A 12,812-nucleotide genomic window follows, 5' to 3' on the forward strand; every position below is an offset into this window, starting at 1 on the left:
AGACAACTCTAGAAATCCCAAAAAGAAAAGACCACAAGGGACTCAGATCCTGCAGGAATGAAGGTTTGGATCCCATACACCAAGGAAAGCCTTCCGTCTAGCTGAAGTGCTGACAAAATAATGTGGAAATGGAGCCAGGGCTTGAAGAAGGTGACTGCGATTACATATTTAAATCTTGTAACCATCTGCAGATTGGAAAATGGTTGTGGCTATGGTTTAAGCTATTTATTTGTTTCTTTTCTTCTCCTTTTTGTCCCCTCTTACATGATATGAGAACCACAGGAGAGGCCTGCTGAATGCTTTTGGCTAGCAGCTTGCCCTTCTAATTTCTGCTGTCACCCATTGACTGGAAAGCCAAATGTATTAAAAAAAAAAAGAAAACATTTTATGACAGTTGAATTTGATATTGTGATTACATAATTTAGTTAAAATGCCTTCTAAATTGACAACATGTGAAAGGAGAATTGTTGAAAACTTTGTTGAATGTTCTGGAAAGGGTCAGTCATGCAAATAGGTACAAAATTTTATTCTGGTTAGGCGTGAGTGAGAGTATCATATAATATTAGAAAAACCCTAAAAATGGAAAGAGATTTAGTGTTAAGATTTCTCCACAGATATTCTTAAGTTCTTGTCCCACTTTAAACAGACTGAAACGGGGAACTATTCAGTAGGGCCGTGTTCAAGGTAACGGCCCGGTCCCTCTTCAAATAAGAGGAAAGATTGTATGTTTATCAGTATGAAATGAAAGCAGGATTTTTTTTTTTTTTTTTTTTTTTTTTTTTGTGTGGTACGCGGGCCTCTCACTGTTGTGGCTCCTCCCGTTGCGGAGCACAGGCTCCGGACGCGCAGGCTCAGCGGCCATGGCTCACGGGCCCAGCCGCTCCACAGCTTGTGGGATCCTCGCGGACCGGGGCACGAACCTGTGTCTTCTGCATCGGCAGGCGGACTCTTAACCACTGCACCACCAGGGAAGCCCTGTTTCTTTCATTTTTACTGTAATTTTACCCTTGCTTCAGAAACGCTTACATTTTAGATAATAACCAAAATTGAACAGCAGAGGGCAGAAGATAGCAAACTGTTTCTTTAAGCACACTTTTCTATTCAATTGCAGTCCTGGTAGTTGTGAAATTTTCAAATTTGATTTTATTACTGATCAATTTGAGGTATTTTCTTGAAACAGAGTTTCTAAGTATTAAAAATAAACTGCAGTATTTTTCATTTATTTGCATAACCACTTCTTTCAGCCAATTTAAATTTATCACATTGATATTGACAGTATTCTATGCCTGAAATATGTTATGTAATAAATGTTATAGTAAATTTGAAAAAGTTCCATGAATGATAATATAAGTACAGTGATGCTAATACTGCAGGAGATGTATCTATATATGATGCAAAAGGTACATGCCTTGTGAAAGACACATTAACAGAAAAACAGTTGAATTACAAGTCATGCCTACTAAAATTATTTCCATTTTATACATGAATTATAATTGGTCATTAAACGGTAATACTTGCCTTGAGTTATTACATATTATTTACTAGGAAAGGTGCTTCTATGATTCAGCAAATTCTTATTTTATATTGTTTGTTTTTATAGAATGTAATTCAGTCAATTTTGAGTCCATCTTTTTCCCTCACTTTAAAATTGATTAAGATGAAAATAGTTTTTAAAAAGTCCTCTTTAAAAAAAATTAATTTACATTGACCCATACTTCAACCATGACCAATTCTCCACATTTAACTTTCTCTCTCTCTCTCTTTTCTTTCATTCCTAGTTACTTGGCATGAAGTTGAAGTTTTTCTTGCGGAAAAAAATTGAATGAAGAAAAAATATGGCTGAAAAAAGTATTTTTTATTTTGCCCTGAGCTGTTATTCATTCTTTTATGCATTAAAAATCTTTTAGAGAATAATTCAAATCATTTTGGTGCCTTACATCACAACTGGTGGTTGAATAGATAAGATGTATTTAATTATTGTTTATATTGTAAACTTGGATATATATATTTATTTGTCTTCCTTACCATTTTTATTCTTTTTTAATTTTTTAAAAGGCTAAATGCATTTTTGACTCACAACACCTGTTATATGCAGAGAAGTGTTATTAATGGACTAAAATAAATTCTTGGTGATAAAACTGGGAGGTATTTTTACCTGTAGTATAAAAAACTTAGTAACTGATTACGGATATTTTTACCTCCTGGCTTAGGAAAACATGCCGAAAATCAAAAACAGGGAAAGACCATGATTTGAAATCAGGATTACAGGATTAGAGAGACATAGAGGCCGCTTTGCTCATCTTTCTCATTTTTTTAAAAAAAATTGAGGCCCAACGTGGTTAAGGGTCAAGTATGAGACCCTACAGTCAACAAGGAGGCTGTACGAATGATACTAATGGGACGAGTGCCCAGGAAAGCAGCACGATAGACTAACTCTTGGCGTTCTGACATATTACCAGGCTACGCCTTCCGTATCATGGGCTCCGATCTCCTGCCTTCTGGAAACAGTCACTTGTACTCAGTCGTCCTTGATTTCTTTGTTTAAACCGCAAAAGCCATAGATGGAGTGAGGAATTTCTGCCACAGCAGGTCCCAGGCATCAGTTTGGCAGCCAGTGTGAGGCCCGTAAGTTCCCACGGGGAAGTCCAGGCTTCCATCCTGCCCACCATCCTCCTCCCCACGAACTTCTAATCCCTAGCCTCATCTTTCTTCTCCAGTGGTCTCGAGTTCGCGGGTTCAAAGGGGTGAGAGCTTAGTTTACGTTCTTTGGGCGGTGATATTTTCAAAACTCACGACCAAAACGCGATGGAGCAGCCGGTTTCTAACTCAGTCTCTGGGAAAGGGTGTGCAGCTCAGCGGCCTTTCAAGACTTGCTTCATCTTTTAATTTCTTTATCCTACGAAGCTTTCCTTGAAACGGAGTCTTCTGCTTTCAAGCTGTGTAAAGACAGACTTCTACGGAGCCGAGACTACACATGCCTCTACGACGGGGGGTGGGGCGGGGGGAAGCGGGGGTGAAGTCTGCAGTGAAAGCTGCGAGAGGGACCCGCACGCAGCAGGCTGGGCACAGTGTAAAGATGGGATTTCCATGCAAAGTATTTCAAAGGTTCAGTCTTGATCTTCTCCTGTGCGGCTTTGGCCTTTAAAGATAGACCTCGGGATTTTCCCTGGATCCTGGCTACCTCCCATTTAGCTAAAGTTGACAGTTTTGGAACCCCTCCTCATGGGTGTTTTGTTTGCTCGCTTGCTTTCCTGGTGGATCAGGTGCGGTGGTGGGCAGCGTTTCTCTATTGCTAAGTGGGTTTTACCGGCTCTGGAAGATAAAAATTAGAATTGCTTGTATCGTACGGCAGCAGGGCCTGGTGAGAGAACGCTTCACCGCCAGCAGCACGGAGCCACTCGGCTTCGCACGGCAGCCGGAAACGGGCTTTCCTGCGTCCGGTCCGGGCTGAAGCAGCTCCCGGCGCCGCAGCTGCCGCGGCGGCACAAAGGTAGCGCCGCGCCGCGCAGGCGGGAGCGGGGGCGCTGTCCGCGGTGCTGAAAGGCGAGCGCCGGTGGGCGCGACAGCTCGCGAGACCCGAGGTCTCGCCCGGGGTCCGCGGCGCCCCGGCTCCGAGCCGCGCTCCCAGCTCCGCGCGCGCGACGCCGGGGCGCGCGGGGCGCGCGGGGGGAGGGGCGCCCCGGCCGCCCGCTCGCCGCGATTCGCGCACGCGCGCCGGGCCCGTCTCTGAGACTCGTGTGCGTGCGTGTGTGTGTGTGTGTGTGCGCGCGTGTGTGCGTGTGTGTGTGCGCGCGCGCGCGTGTGAGAGCGGGGAGAGGGAGAAGCGCGCGAGGGTGAGTGTGTGAGTGCATGGGAGGGTGCTGAGTGTGCCGAGGCGCTGGGACCACAGCGGCAGCCTGCTGGAAGCTGCATCCAGCCAGTCTCCGGACTTCGCGAGGGGGACCGGGCGCAGGGCGGCAGCCACCCGCAGGACCTGGGAAATAGGGATTCCTCTGCCACCACGTCGGGTTTCTAGCAGCTCGGTGCTACATTGCTGTCTCAAAATGCAGAGGATCTAATTTGCCGAGGAGAGCGGCCGAAGAAGGAAGAGGAGGAAAAGGGGGAAAAAAAAGAAGGGTATTTTGTGGATGCTCTACTTTTCTTGGAAATGCAAAAGATTATGCATATATCTGTCCTCCTTTCTCCTGTTTTGTGGGGACTGATTTTTGGTGTCTCTTCTAACAGCATACAGATAGGTAGGTACCCTTTGTGCTCTGCTTTTGATTTGTGCATAATTTGGTGGTAATCTTTGTTCACGGTGGACAAATTAATTCATGTCATGTAGACTTATGTCATACCTTGACTGCATTCCAGATTTAAACTGCCTGGAATATATATGTTTTTCTTAAGATGAGGCAAAGGCAGAAGACTATGCCTCTGATACAAGAGAGGGAAAGGGCTTCGCATTAATGACCCCCAGATTTTTATTCCTTCTGCCGTCACAGCATCTTCCGGTTTGTTCAGGTTCTCTAGGGGTTCTGAATGCACAGCTTGTGATCACTAGGAAGGGAGGACATTTCTGGCCACCCACCTTGCCCTCGGGGCCCCCCTGTGCCTTGACCCTCGGCCTAGGATGCTGCCGCCCCCTCCCGCACACGCACACGCACACACACACCGGCTCCCGGGTCCGTGGATGTGTTTATTCGGCCTGCTAGTGTGAACGAGGGGCTCCGGGGCAGTCGGGCGCTAGCGGGCTCCCCTGCTTTTCGCCGGGCGCTGACACTGTCCTCCCGCTTGGTGTTTGTTCTTTGCAGGGGGACTGTTTCCCAGGGGCGCCGATCAGGAATACAGTGCATTTCGGGTAGGGATGGTTCAGTTCTCCACTTCGGAGTTCAGACTGACACCCCACATCGACAATTTGGAGGTAGCCAACAGCTTCGCAGTCACCAATGCTTGTGAGTAAGGAATATTTATGCCCTTTCGGGGGGCCGCACGCGGAGAGCGGGCTGGAGTGTGTGTGTGTGTGTGTGTGTGTGTGTGTGTGTTCCTGCGTGTCAGTGTCGGGGCGCAGTGACTGCACGCGCGCGTGCGTGTGGCAGCGTCGGGGGAAGGTGTCGGCGATCGCGGGGACGCCCGCTGGCTGGGGCCTGGGGTCGGTGAAGAGCCAGCGAAAGGCGGCGGAGAGTGTACGCCCTGGGGCTCGGGTGGGATGGGTGTCGGAGGTGAGGGGGCGCCCTTGGGTGCGGGGCTCCCGGTGTAGCTGGAGTCTTCAAGGCGAGCCCTTCACCCCTGCGCCGCGCGAGCACGCGGTGCCCCGGGGCGCGCCGTCGGGCTGCTGGGTAGACTCCACGGCCCCGGGTTGAAATCCGCAGGCCTCCCTCGGGGTCCCCGTGCGGACCCCGTGACCTGTATGCTCCCCCGAGACGGGACACGTTGTCACAGCGGTCCCGCAGTGCGCTCGGCACCCGAGGCCCCCCGAGGGGCGCGGCGCGGCTGACGCAGGCCGGGGATCGCGGCCGCGGTAGCTACGGCCCGAGCGCAGCGGCGAGCGTGCCCGGGGCGCCGCGGGCCCTCGCCGGCCGGGGCGCTGGTTCGCAGGTCGCGGGGCTCCCGCCGAGGCAGCGGGAGGAGAAGGACCCAAAAGCAGCAGGATGCGCCGAGTTCGGAAGCTGGAGAAGCCGCCGACCAGCCATTTTAGTCTTCGCAGCCTTCCCGCTAGTCCCGGCGCGGCGCGCGGTGTCCGGGGACCGGCCGCGGAGCTCCATCCAGGCCTCAGAGTGCTGGGACCCAAGCAATTAAGTCCCCGCGCGGTTCCGTGGGAAGGCCGGCGGGCCCGCGTCCAGACGCGGCCGCCCCCGGACTCCCTGCCCTCTGCCAGCGGCTGGCATCCTTTCCTGCCGGCTGGGTTGCGGGGACTCTTTTCGGACTTGACGTTCTCAGTGTTTATTGCACAGTTGACAGTCTCGCGGGGGGTCTTGCAGATGGCTTCTCTCCCACTCTGGCTACTTGCAAAGGAGCCAGCGGAACATGACCGCAGAGAAAGCCTGACCGCGGAGTCCCCATGTTAGACAGGCAGCTGGTGGCCGTCCCGCTGCTCCGTGATAAGCCTTAATCATAGAGCCCATGGGTTAGCTTGACTGTAGTGTCAGAAAGAGCATCCACTCGGTTTGAAGCTCCCGTCCACCGAATGAATGAAGGAACGAAACCACTGTCTTTGACCACAGAGCAGGGGTCGTCATCATGGTCCTGTTAGATGCTTAGAAGTCAACTGTTTATGAAAAGCTGTTTAAGAAGATTTCAGTGTTGTGTGTTTTCTTCACATGTTGGTTCTAAGTGAGAAAAGGAACTGGGCATGGTGGGGAGGAGAGAGAGAGAGAGAGAGAGAAAGAGGGAGAGAGGGAAAGAGAGAGAGAGAGGCTTAAGTGGATTTGCAGTTAAAAGAAAAACTCCATAGAAGAATATAATAATATATATCTTGGAAAAAATATATATATATGTATGTATACAAAGAAACCGGCTGTAGTTTAATTTTGAAGGCTTTTATGCTTGACCTGTTTACCTATCAGATTTTGATTATTCATTTTATTTGATATCAGGTTTCCGTTTTTTTTTTCCTGAATTGTGAGTTTGACACACAATTGTTCTAAGTATCTGACTGTATGTAATTGTATACTAGTGTGAAAATGCTGTGGAAAATAATGAACCTAAGGCAAGACTATGATTATTGGAAGGATCTAGATTTTTAAAACAAGGTGAAAAGAATTTGAATATGGTCAATGACAGAGAAGTTCACTCATTGGTGAAAATCATGCTAGGGTCTGGCTGAGAGCACAGGAGATAGGTCCCCTGAAAGCAATGAATATGTCTTCATTCCAAATGCTGAATGACTGTGCTGGGCCTTTGTAAAGACTAAAAAGTAATGGTTAGGTAAGGTTAGGTGACTAGTTTAGGTCCTCAGTCTCAATATTTTTGGATAGATTTATTTAATATAAATTTTATTGAAATAAGATATGCAGGCAGAAACTGTACATATATTAAACACATATATAAATCCATACATTTCCACAGAATGAGTACATCCATGAAATAAGAGATAGATTTCATTAAAAAAACACAATTTAATTTTCTTGACCATAATTCTGAGAAAATGGGAAAATCAGATCTTCATTTTGCACAGATTTTTTTCCTTATAAAATGGAGCTGAAATAAAAAGTTACATGTCTCCATGTCCCCAATTTTCTCCTCCATGGATTATTCTAGGACACTAAAACAAATGATGGTGAGGAACTGAATGCATTTTCAAGTTTCCGACACGGGAATTCAGAGCCATGGTCTCTGCAACTCCCGTGTTATAAGTAGTCTTACTGATTGCTGAGCAGAACTAGCTGAGGCCCTGGTACAGAAGAGAGACTCATTGAATAGAATTTTCTGGAGTTGACATTAACTCATCGACCAGGCACTCAATTTCTTCATTCCTTTGGCAATTTTACAATCTAGAGTTTGCAAAATGAAATGGAGTGTTTGTATCCTTTGTTTTTTCCCAAGAGCAATAGAAAATGTAAAATTAGTTTACCTCTTTTCAGAGAGAGAGAGAGAGATGCTTGTATAAACTACACTCACAAAGTTAGCAGTCAAGAAATGAATGGAGATCTCTAATATCAAATTTATTAAGATAAGTCTTGATCCCTTAAATCATGCTCAAGGCTTTTTCTCCTTAGCCTTTGTTTCCTTGTCTTCTCAGTCGGGGGAATCCATGATTCTTTCCTATATGAAGTGGAAGCAGCAGTGTCAAATATGTTGATAGAAACCCAACCGACTTTCTTCCATTTCGTCCAGAAATCTAAGGAATTCTCTGCTTCTTAACTCCACTATTAAAATGTGTATCATCAATCAGTGTTCATAAAGTAGCTTGTCCTTCCTCAGAATTAAACCATAAAAATCCCATAGGGTGTAAATTTAACCCTAAATGTAACATATAAATTTAATATATTAAGAAAGCAGAGTTGTAAACCTTAATAATATAATTTCAAAATAGAAAAGATATTAGTCTGCTCACTTAGTTGTATTCCTGAGATGGAGGGACTTCTTTGGAACTGCTGAGGCCTATGGGGCTTTCAGGGTCCATCAGGATCCATGGAATGGGTTAAAGTTATGCAAATGAAATGAAGTCATTATATTCTGAACTGGGTAAGTGACTGTGCAGGCTCTGAACTCCCTCCCACTCCCTCTTTCACAGTCACAGTGGGAATAATGGAAGGACCTACTTGTTCCCATTTGTTTCCATGGGTACCTGAGGAAATAAAGACAGATTTCCAATTTCTTACTTTCTCCTTTTATTTTCCCCTCCCTCCCCACTTCCTTTCCTCCTTTCTGATTAGCTAGAGAGCCTACTAAGGTGAGTTTTTTATTTTTTTCCCTGAAGGTTGCTCAAACATAAAACTTCAATATGAGAAAATCCATGAAATCAGAAAAATAAATAAATTAGCATCTGACATTCAACAGTTGAATCAGTAATGGGCCTCAAGAATTCTTTCCTTCCTTCCTTTCCCTGCCCCGCCCCCTTCAGTATTTGCTGAGTGTCTTCTAGATGTCAGAGAATAAATGAATGCTGTTCCTATAGTAATTCATTTTTTCCTAACCTTTCCCCTCAATGCTCTTTCAAATAGTTTTCAAATACTTATTGGCCTGGAGGCCTTTCCTGTGCACTGTCTGCTGGGTGTTGTCTAAGAAGTTTAGTCTGAGGATGTGGAGATATTCTAGTAGTTTTTCTACAAAAGCAATTTATTACAGTAACTCAACATTTCTGTGAAAATAATAAATGTGATATTGGTACATGTGTATACACCACATATTGTGTATAGGTTAACAAAATCAACAGCAGGTTTTAGGCGAATACTACATATGTTTACATTCTAAAAAGTTTTAATAAAGTTTAATGTACTATTTACTAAAACTTTGTTTTAGTAAATTTGTTTTATTTTAAACAAAATAAAACTGTCTAAAAGGGCTATGAACATGAGTATTTGATCATATAGAGCTTTGGAATTAAAAATATTAAATAGTAAATGTCCTCTTCAAAATCTTTCCTATTTTTTACTGAAAGACTTTGACAAATAGCTATTAAGCTATTTAAAAATAATTTAATAGTTTCATATTTCAATTTCATAACAATAAATTATAAAAAATATTAAATTTCAAGAAACAGCAGAAAAAATCTACTTTTCCTCTAAGCCAGCAGATGGAGATGTTGGAGAAATACTGTTCTTTTGTAAAACTGCTGCGCACACTGCCTTTTGAAGCAACGTAAACCCATTCATTTAGAGAGATGGAAGAAATATGTGTAAATGGCATCTATTTTGGAAAAACTCACTTAAAATGATGTGTTTGAAAAATAACTCCGAATTCCTTTTAAAAAGAATGCCTTCGATTTTATTTTTAAAATAGATTATCTTCAATCTTCTTGTGAATTTGATTTGGAAAGAAATTCAGGAACATCATTGATTATAAAAGTTCTTGGACAAGAGAGAATTCTAAAAGTATACTTTTTCCTTGAAGAAAGAATCAAGGCTTTTTAACCTTGACTCTTCAGATCTTATTTATTTACTTATTTTATGAGAATAGAGTTGATTTACAATGTGGTGTTAGTTTCAGGTGTACAGCAAAGCGATTCATATATATATATATATATATATATATATATATATATATATATATATATATAATTTTCCTTTATTGATTACTACAAAATATTGAGTTGAGTTCCCTGTACTATCCAGTAGGTCCTTCAGATATTACTTTAAGGTATATGTCTTATATTGAATTTTAGTCATGAATTATTGAGATTTTGTATCTGTGTTCATCACATAAATTGGTGCTTGCTAAACCTTTATTACACTTTGCATGAATTTGTGTGTGTGTGTTTGTATAGTTATATTATAATTATAGATTGTGAGCAATTATAGATTGGCTGGGCTATCATGTTTTGTCATTTTGTCGAGGTAACTACGAGAGCCTGGAGTTACCCACTTTAATGTATGAAAAAATTTCATAAAAACAGACTCAACTTGGTTGCTCTTAAGCAATTATGAGAATTTGTGGTGTGAAGAAAACTGGGGACAAATGTACCAGAACACACTACCTTACAACCTGGGGTGTAAGTCTTCGATTATAAGCAATTGGAAATTACAAAGAATGAAGTAGCTCTTAATATGTGAGAATAATAATTTATCATTAGATTTTTTTGTAGTTAAGCTTTCATACTCCATGTATATCACAAGAGAATTTCAGAAAAGACATTATATCAAACAGAAATCAAAGAATGGCTTAGGTTGAAATATTCTATTTAGGATGTGAGAAACTGAGTATTTAAATAAAAATTACTGTATGAAACTATAGAAGCTTCATAGTAACAGGAATTTATTTCTGTGCTATTCCTTTTTGAGGTCTTGCAGACTTCAACCTGCTGACTGAAGAGGTTTCCCTTTCATGTCAAGCCTTTAAAGTGATGGGGTCATTGCACCTTGACATTAGGACCATAAAATGATGATTCATGCCAGAGCCCAGATTCTCTTGGAATCTCTTTCAAAAACACTCACACTTTCAGACGTTCTGGAGCACTGACAATGTTAAGGAAGGCTGTAGAGGACCAGTTGTTTCCTGGTTATTCCATCAGGTGTTGCCGTATGGATGACTTTTCAAAGAGCGTGGGGTGTTTTACCTCCTCTTCCTCTGTTCTCCTCCCTTTTAAAAAAAGTTACTGAAAGTGCTTAATCTGCAGAGCAGATGCTATTACAGGAAATAAACTTAAATTGAAATAGATTTTTTTTTTTTTTAGGTAAGCAGAGGATATACTCCACAGAGCTAAAATCTTGTATTAGATTTAAACATTTTATTGGGATGTTAGTGGCCACTGAGTAAATTATATTTTTCTTCTTTAACTGAATTCCACTGAAGATTCCCCAGACATGATTAAAATCCTAGCTCTTTTATTCCGGCAATTTTCATTCACATTTTCTGAGGTTTTCTCTAATGTTCTGAATAACTCATTGCCAAATGTCTTAAGTAACTATGCCTCATCAATACAATAGGAAAATTAGTTGTTGAATTCAAGGTTACCCACGATTTTTTTTCGAATCTCAGAATCACCCACGATTTAAAAATTTCCCCAAGCTAAAAGGTTTCTCAAAGCAGGTTTCACTAATTTGGGAGAAAAATGAATGTGATTCTTACAGAGGTGTCCATTAGTAGTCTAATACTTATTATTTTTGGTTACTATTCAGTTCAAAGTATTTTGTCATTTTTGATAATGTTAATTTATAGAATGAAAGCATTTAAAAATTAACATGGAGAATGAAAACACGCCTTTCTTAATGGCAGGGTCATGCCACTGCTGGCTTTGTGTCCTTCACGATTTTTTATCTATTACACAGACTGCATATAGCAGAATTTCTTGTTATACAATTGTACTTGTTAAAGTCAGAATTTTGCTCTTATGCTACTTTTGGATTTCAGAAGAAACAATTTATTTGGTAAAATCTGCCTCCGATCCTATTTAGATAGAGGTGTGATACATTTTTCATTTTCATCTACAACTTAGGTATGTTCAAAGTTATTATATTTATCTCTAAAGCTACATTGCTCTATGTTAAAATGCTTTGCTGAAATAAATGCTGTTGGGGTGATGCGGAAGCCATGTTGCAGTGGTTAGAATACAGGGATCCTTTCTCAGGGCCCTGAGGACTATGGGTGTGCCCCACTTCCATTTTTGTTTTGGACTTTCCACAAAAAGTGACTGTTCATATACCTTGAATAGCCACAAAATTGTCTTATCTCCCCCCAACCCACCATCCCCAGGATATTATATACCACAATTTTCTGCGAATTCCTTCATTTTTTATTTAAATTTAAAAAAAACTCCAATATTTATTTTATTTTATTTTTAATTAATTTTTACTGGAGTATAGTTGATTTACAATGTTGTGTTAGTTTCTGCTGTACAACAAAGTGAATCAGTTATACATATACATGTATCTACTCTTTTTAAAATTCTTTACCCATATAGGTCATTACAGAGTATTGAGTAGAGTTCCCTGTGCTATACAGTAGGTCCTTATTAGTTATCCTTTTCATATATAGTAGTAGTGTGTATTTGTCATTCCAATCTCCCAATTTATTCCTCCCTACCTCCTTTCCCCCTTGGTAGCAAAAGTTTTACAAAGCAGCGAATTATAAAAATATATATTTTTTAGAGATATTTGAGAATGAGAAATTTATAGACACAGTTTCTTACGGACCAGTTGCTTTAATATTTGCACTAATGGGTGTGATTCTTTTATATGCATGCCTTTTTTTTTCTTTTTTGTATTGGCAGTTTATCCTTAGAATTTGTTTTCCAGTAATTTAGCTATTTTTATCCTATTGATAGTTTGTTTCAGCAAAAATAAAGCCCAACTTGTAATTATAGTTTTATTTTTCATGTTAATTAACATAATATTGCAAAAAATCATCAAAAATGTTTAGTACTAATGTGTAGCTTAAGGTTAAAGACAGTTTTAAAATGTAGAACCTTGACAATTATAAGAGTCTTCAACTGAATAGAACAAGTAGGTTTGGGAGATAAGGGTTCATTATAGAAGGGGATTTATGAGGAGGTAGTTTCTTAGATTGTTTTACTTTTCACCTCAACATGTCTTAAAGAAATGACATATACCCATCACAGTTTTACTATTTAAATTGTTATTCAGAGTTTTACTTTATTGTTTTAGTTATGTTATGTTAATACCTACATTTTTTTCCTGATTTTATTTTAGTATGTACAATGTGAGCCCAAACTG

General features: G+C 41.4%; 1 protein-coding gene across 2 annotated transcripts in view; it reads left to right on the top strand.

The window, feature by feature from the left end:
* Nucleotides 1-4,147: 4,147 nt before the first annotated feature.
* GRIA2 (glutamate ionotropic receptor AMPA type subunit 2) overlaps nucleotides 4,148-12,812 on the top strand; it is a gene marked incomplete at both ends in the record, with an annotated part of 148,318 nt that continues 139,653 nt past the window's right edge. For both annotated transcript variants that reach the window (XM_081242003.1, XM_081242002.1), the window contains 2 exons: nucleotides 4,148-4,235; nucleotides 4,794-4,934. In XM_081242003.1, the coding sequence (XP_081098129.1) occupies nucleotides 4,148-4,235; nucleotides 4,794-4,934 (229 nt within the window). The remainder of the gene's footprint in view (nucleotides 4,236-4,793; nucleotides 4,935-12,812) is intronic.

Source organism: Mesoplodon bidens (assembly GCF_964165515.1).
Source record: "Mesoplodon bidens genome assembly, chromosome: 1".
NCBI lineage: Eukaryota > Metazoa > Chordata > Mammalia > Artiodactyla > Ziphiidae > Mesoplodon > Mesoplodon bidens.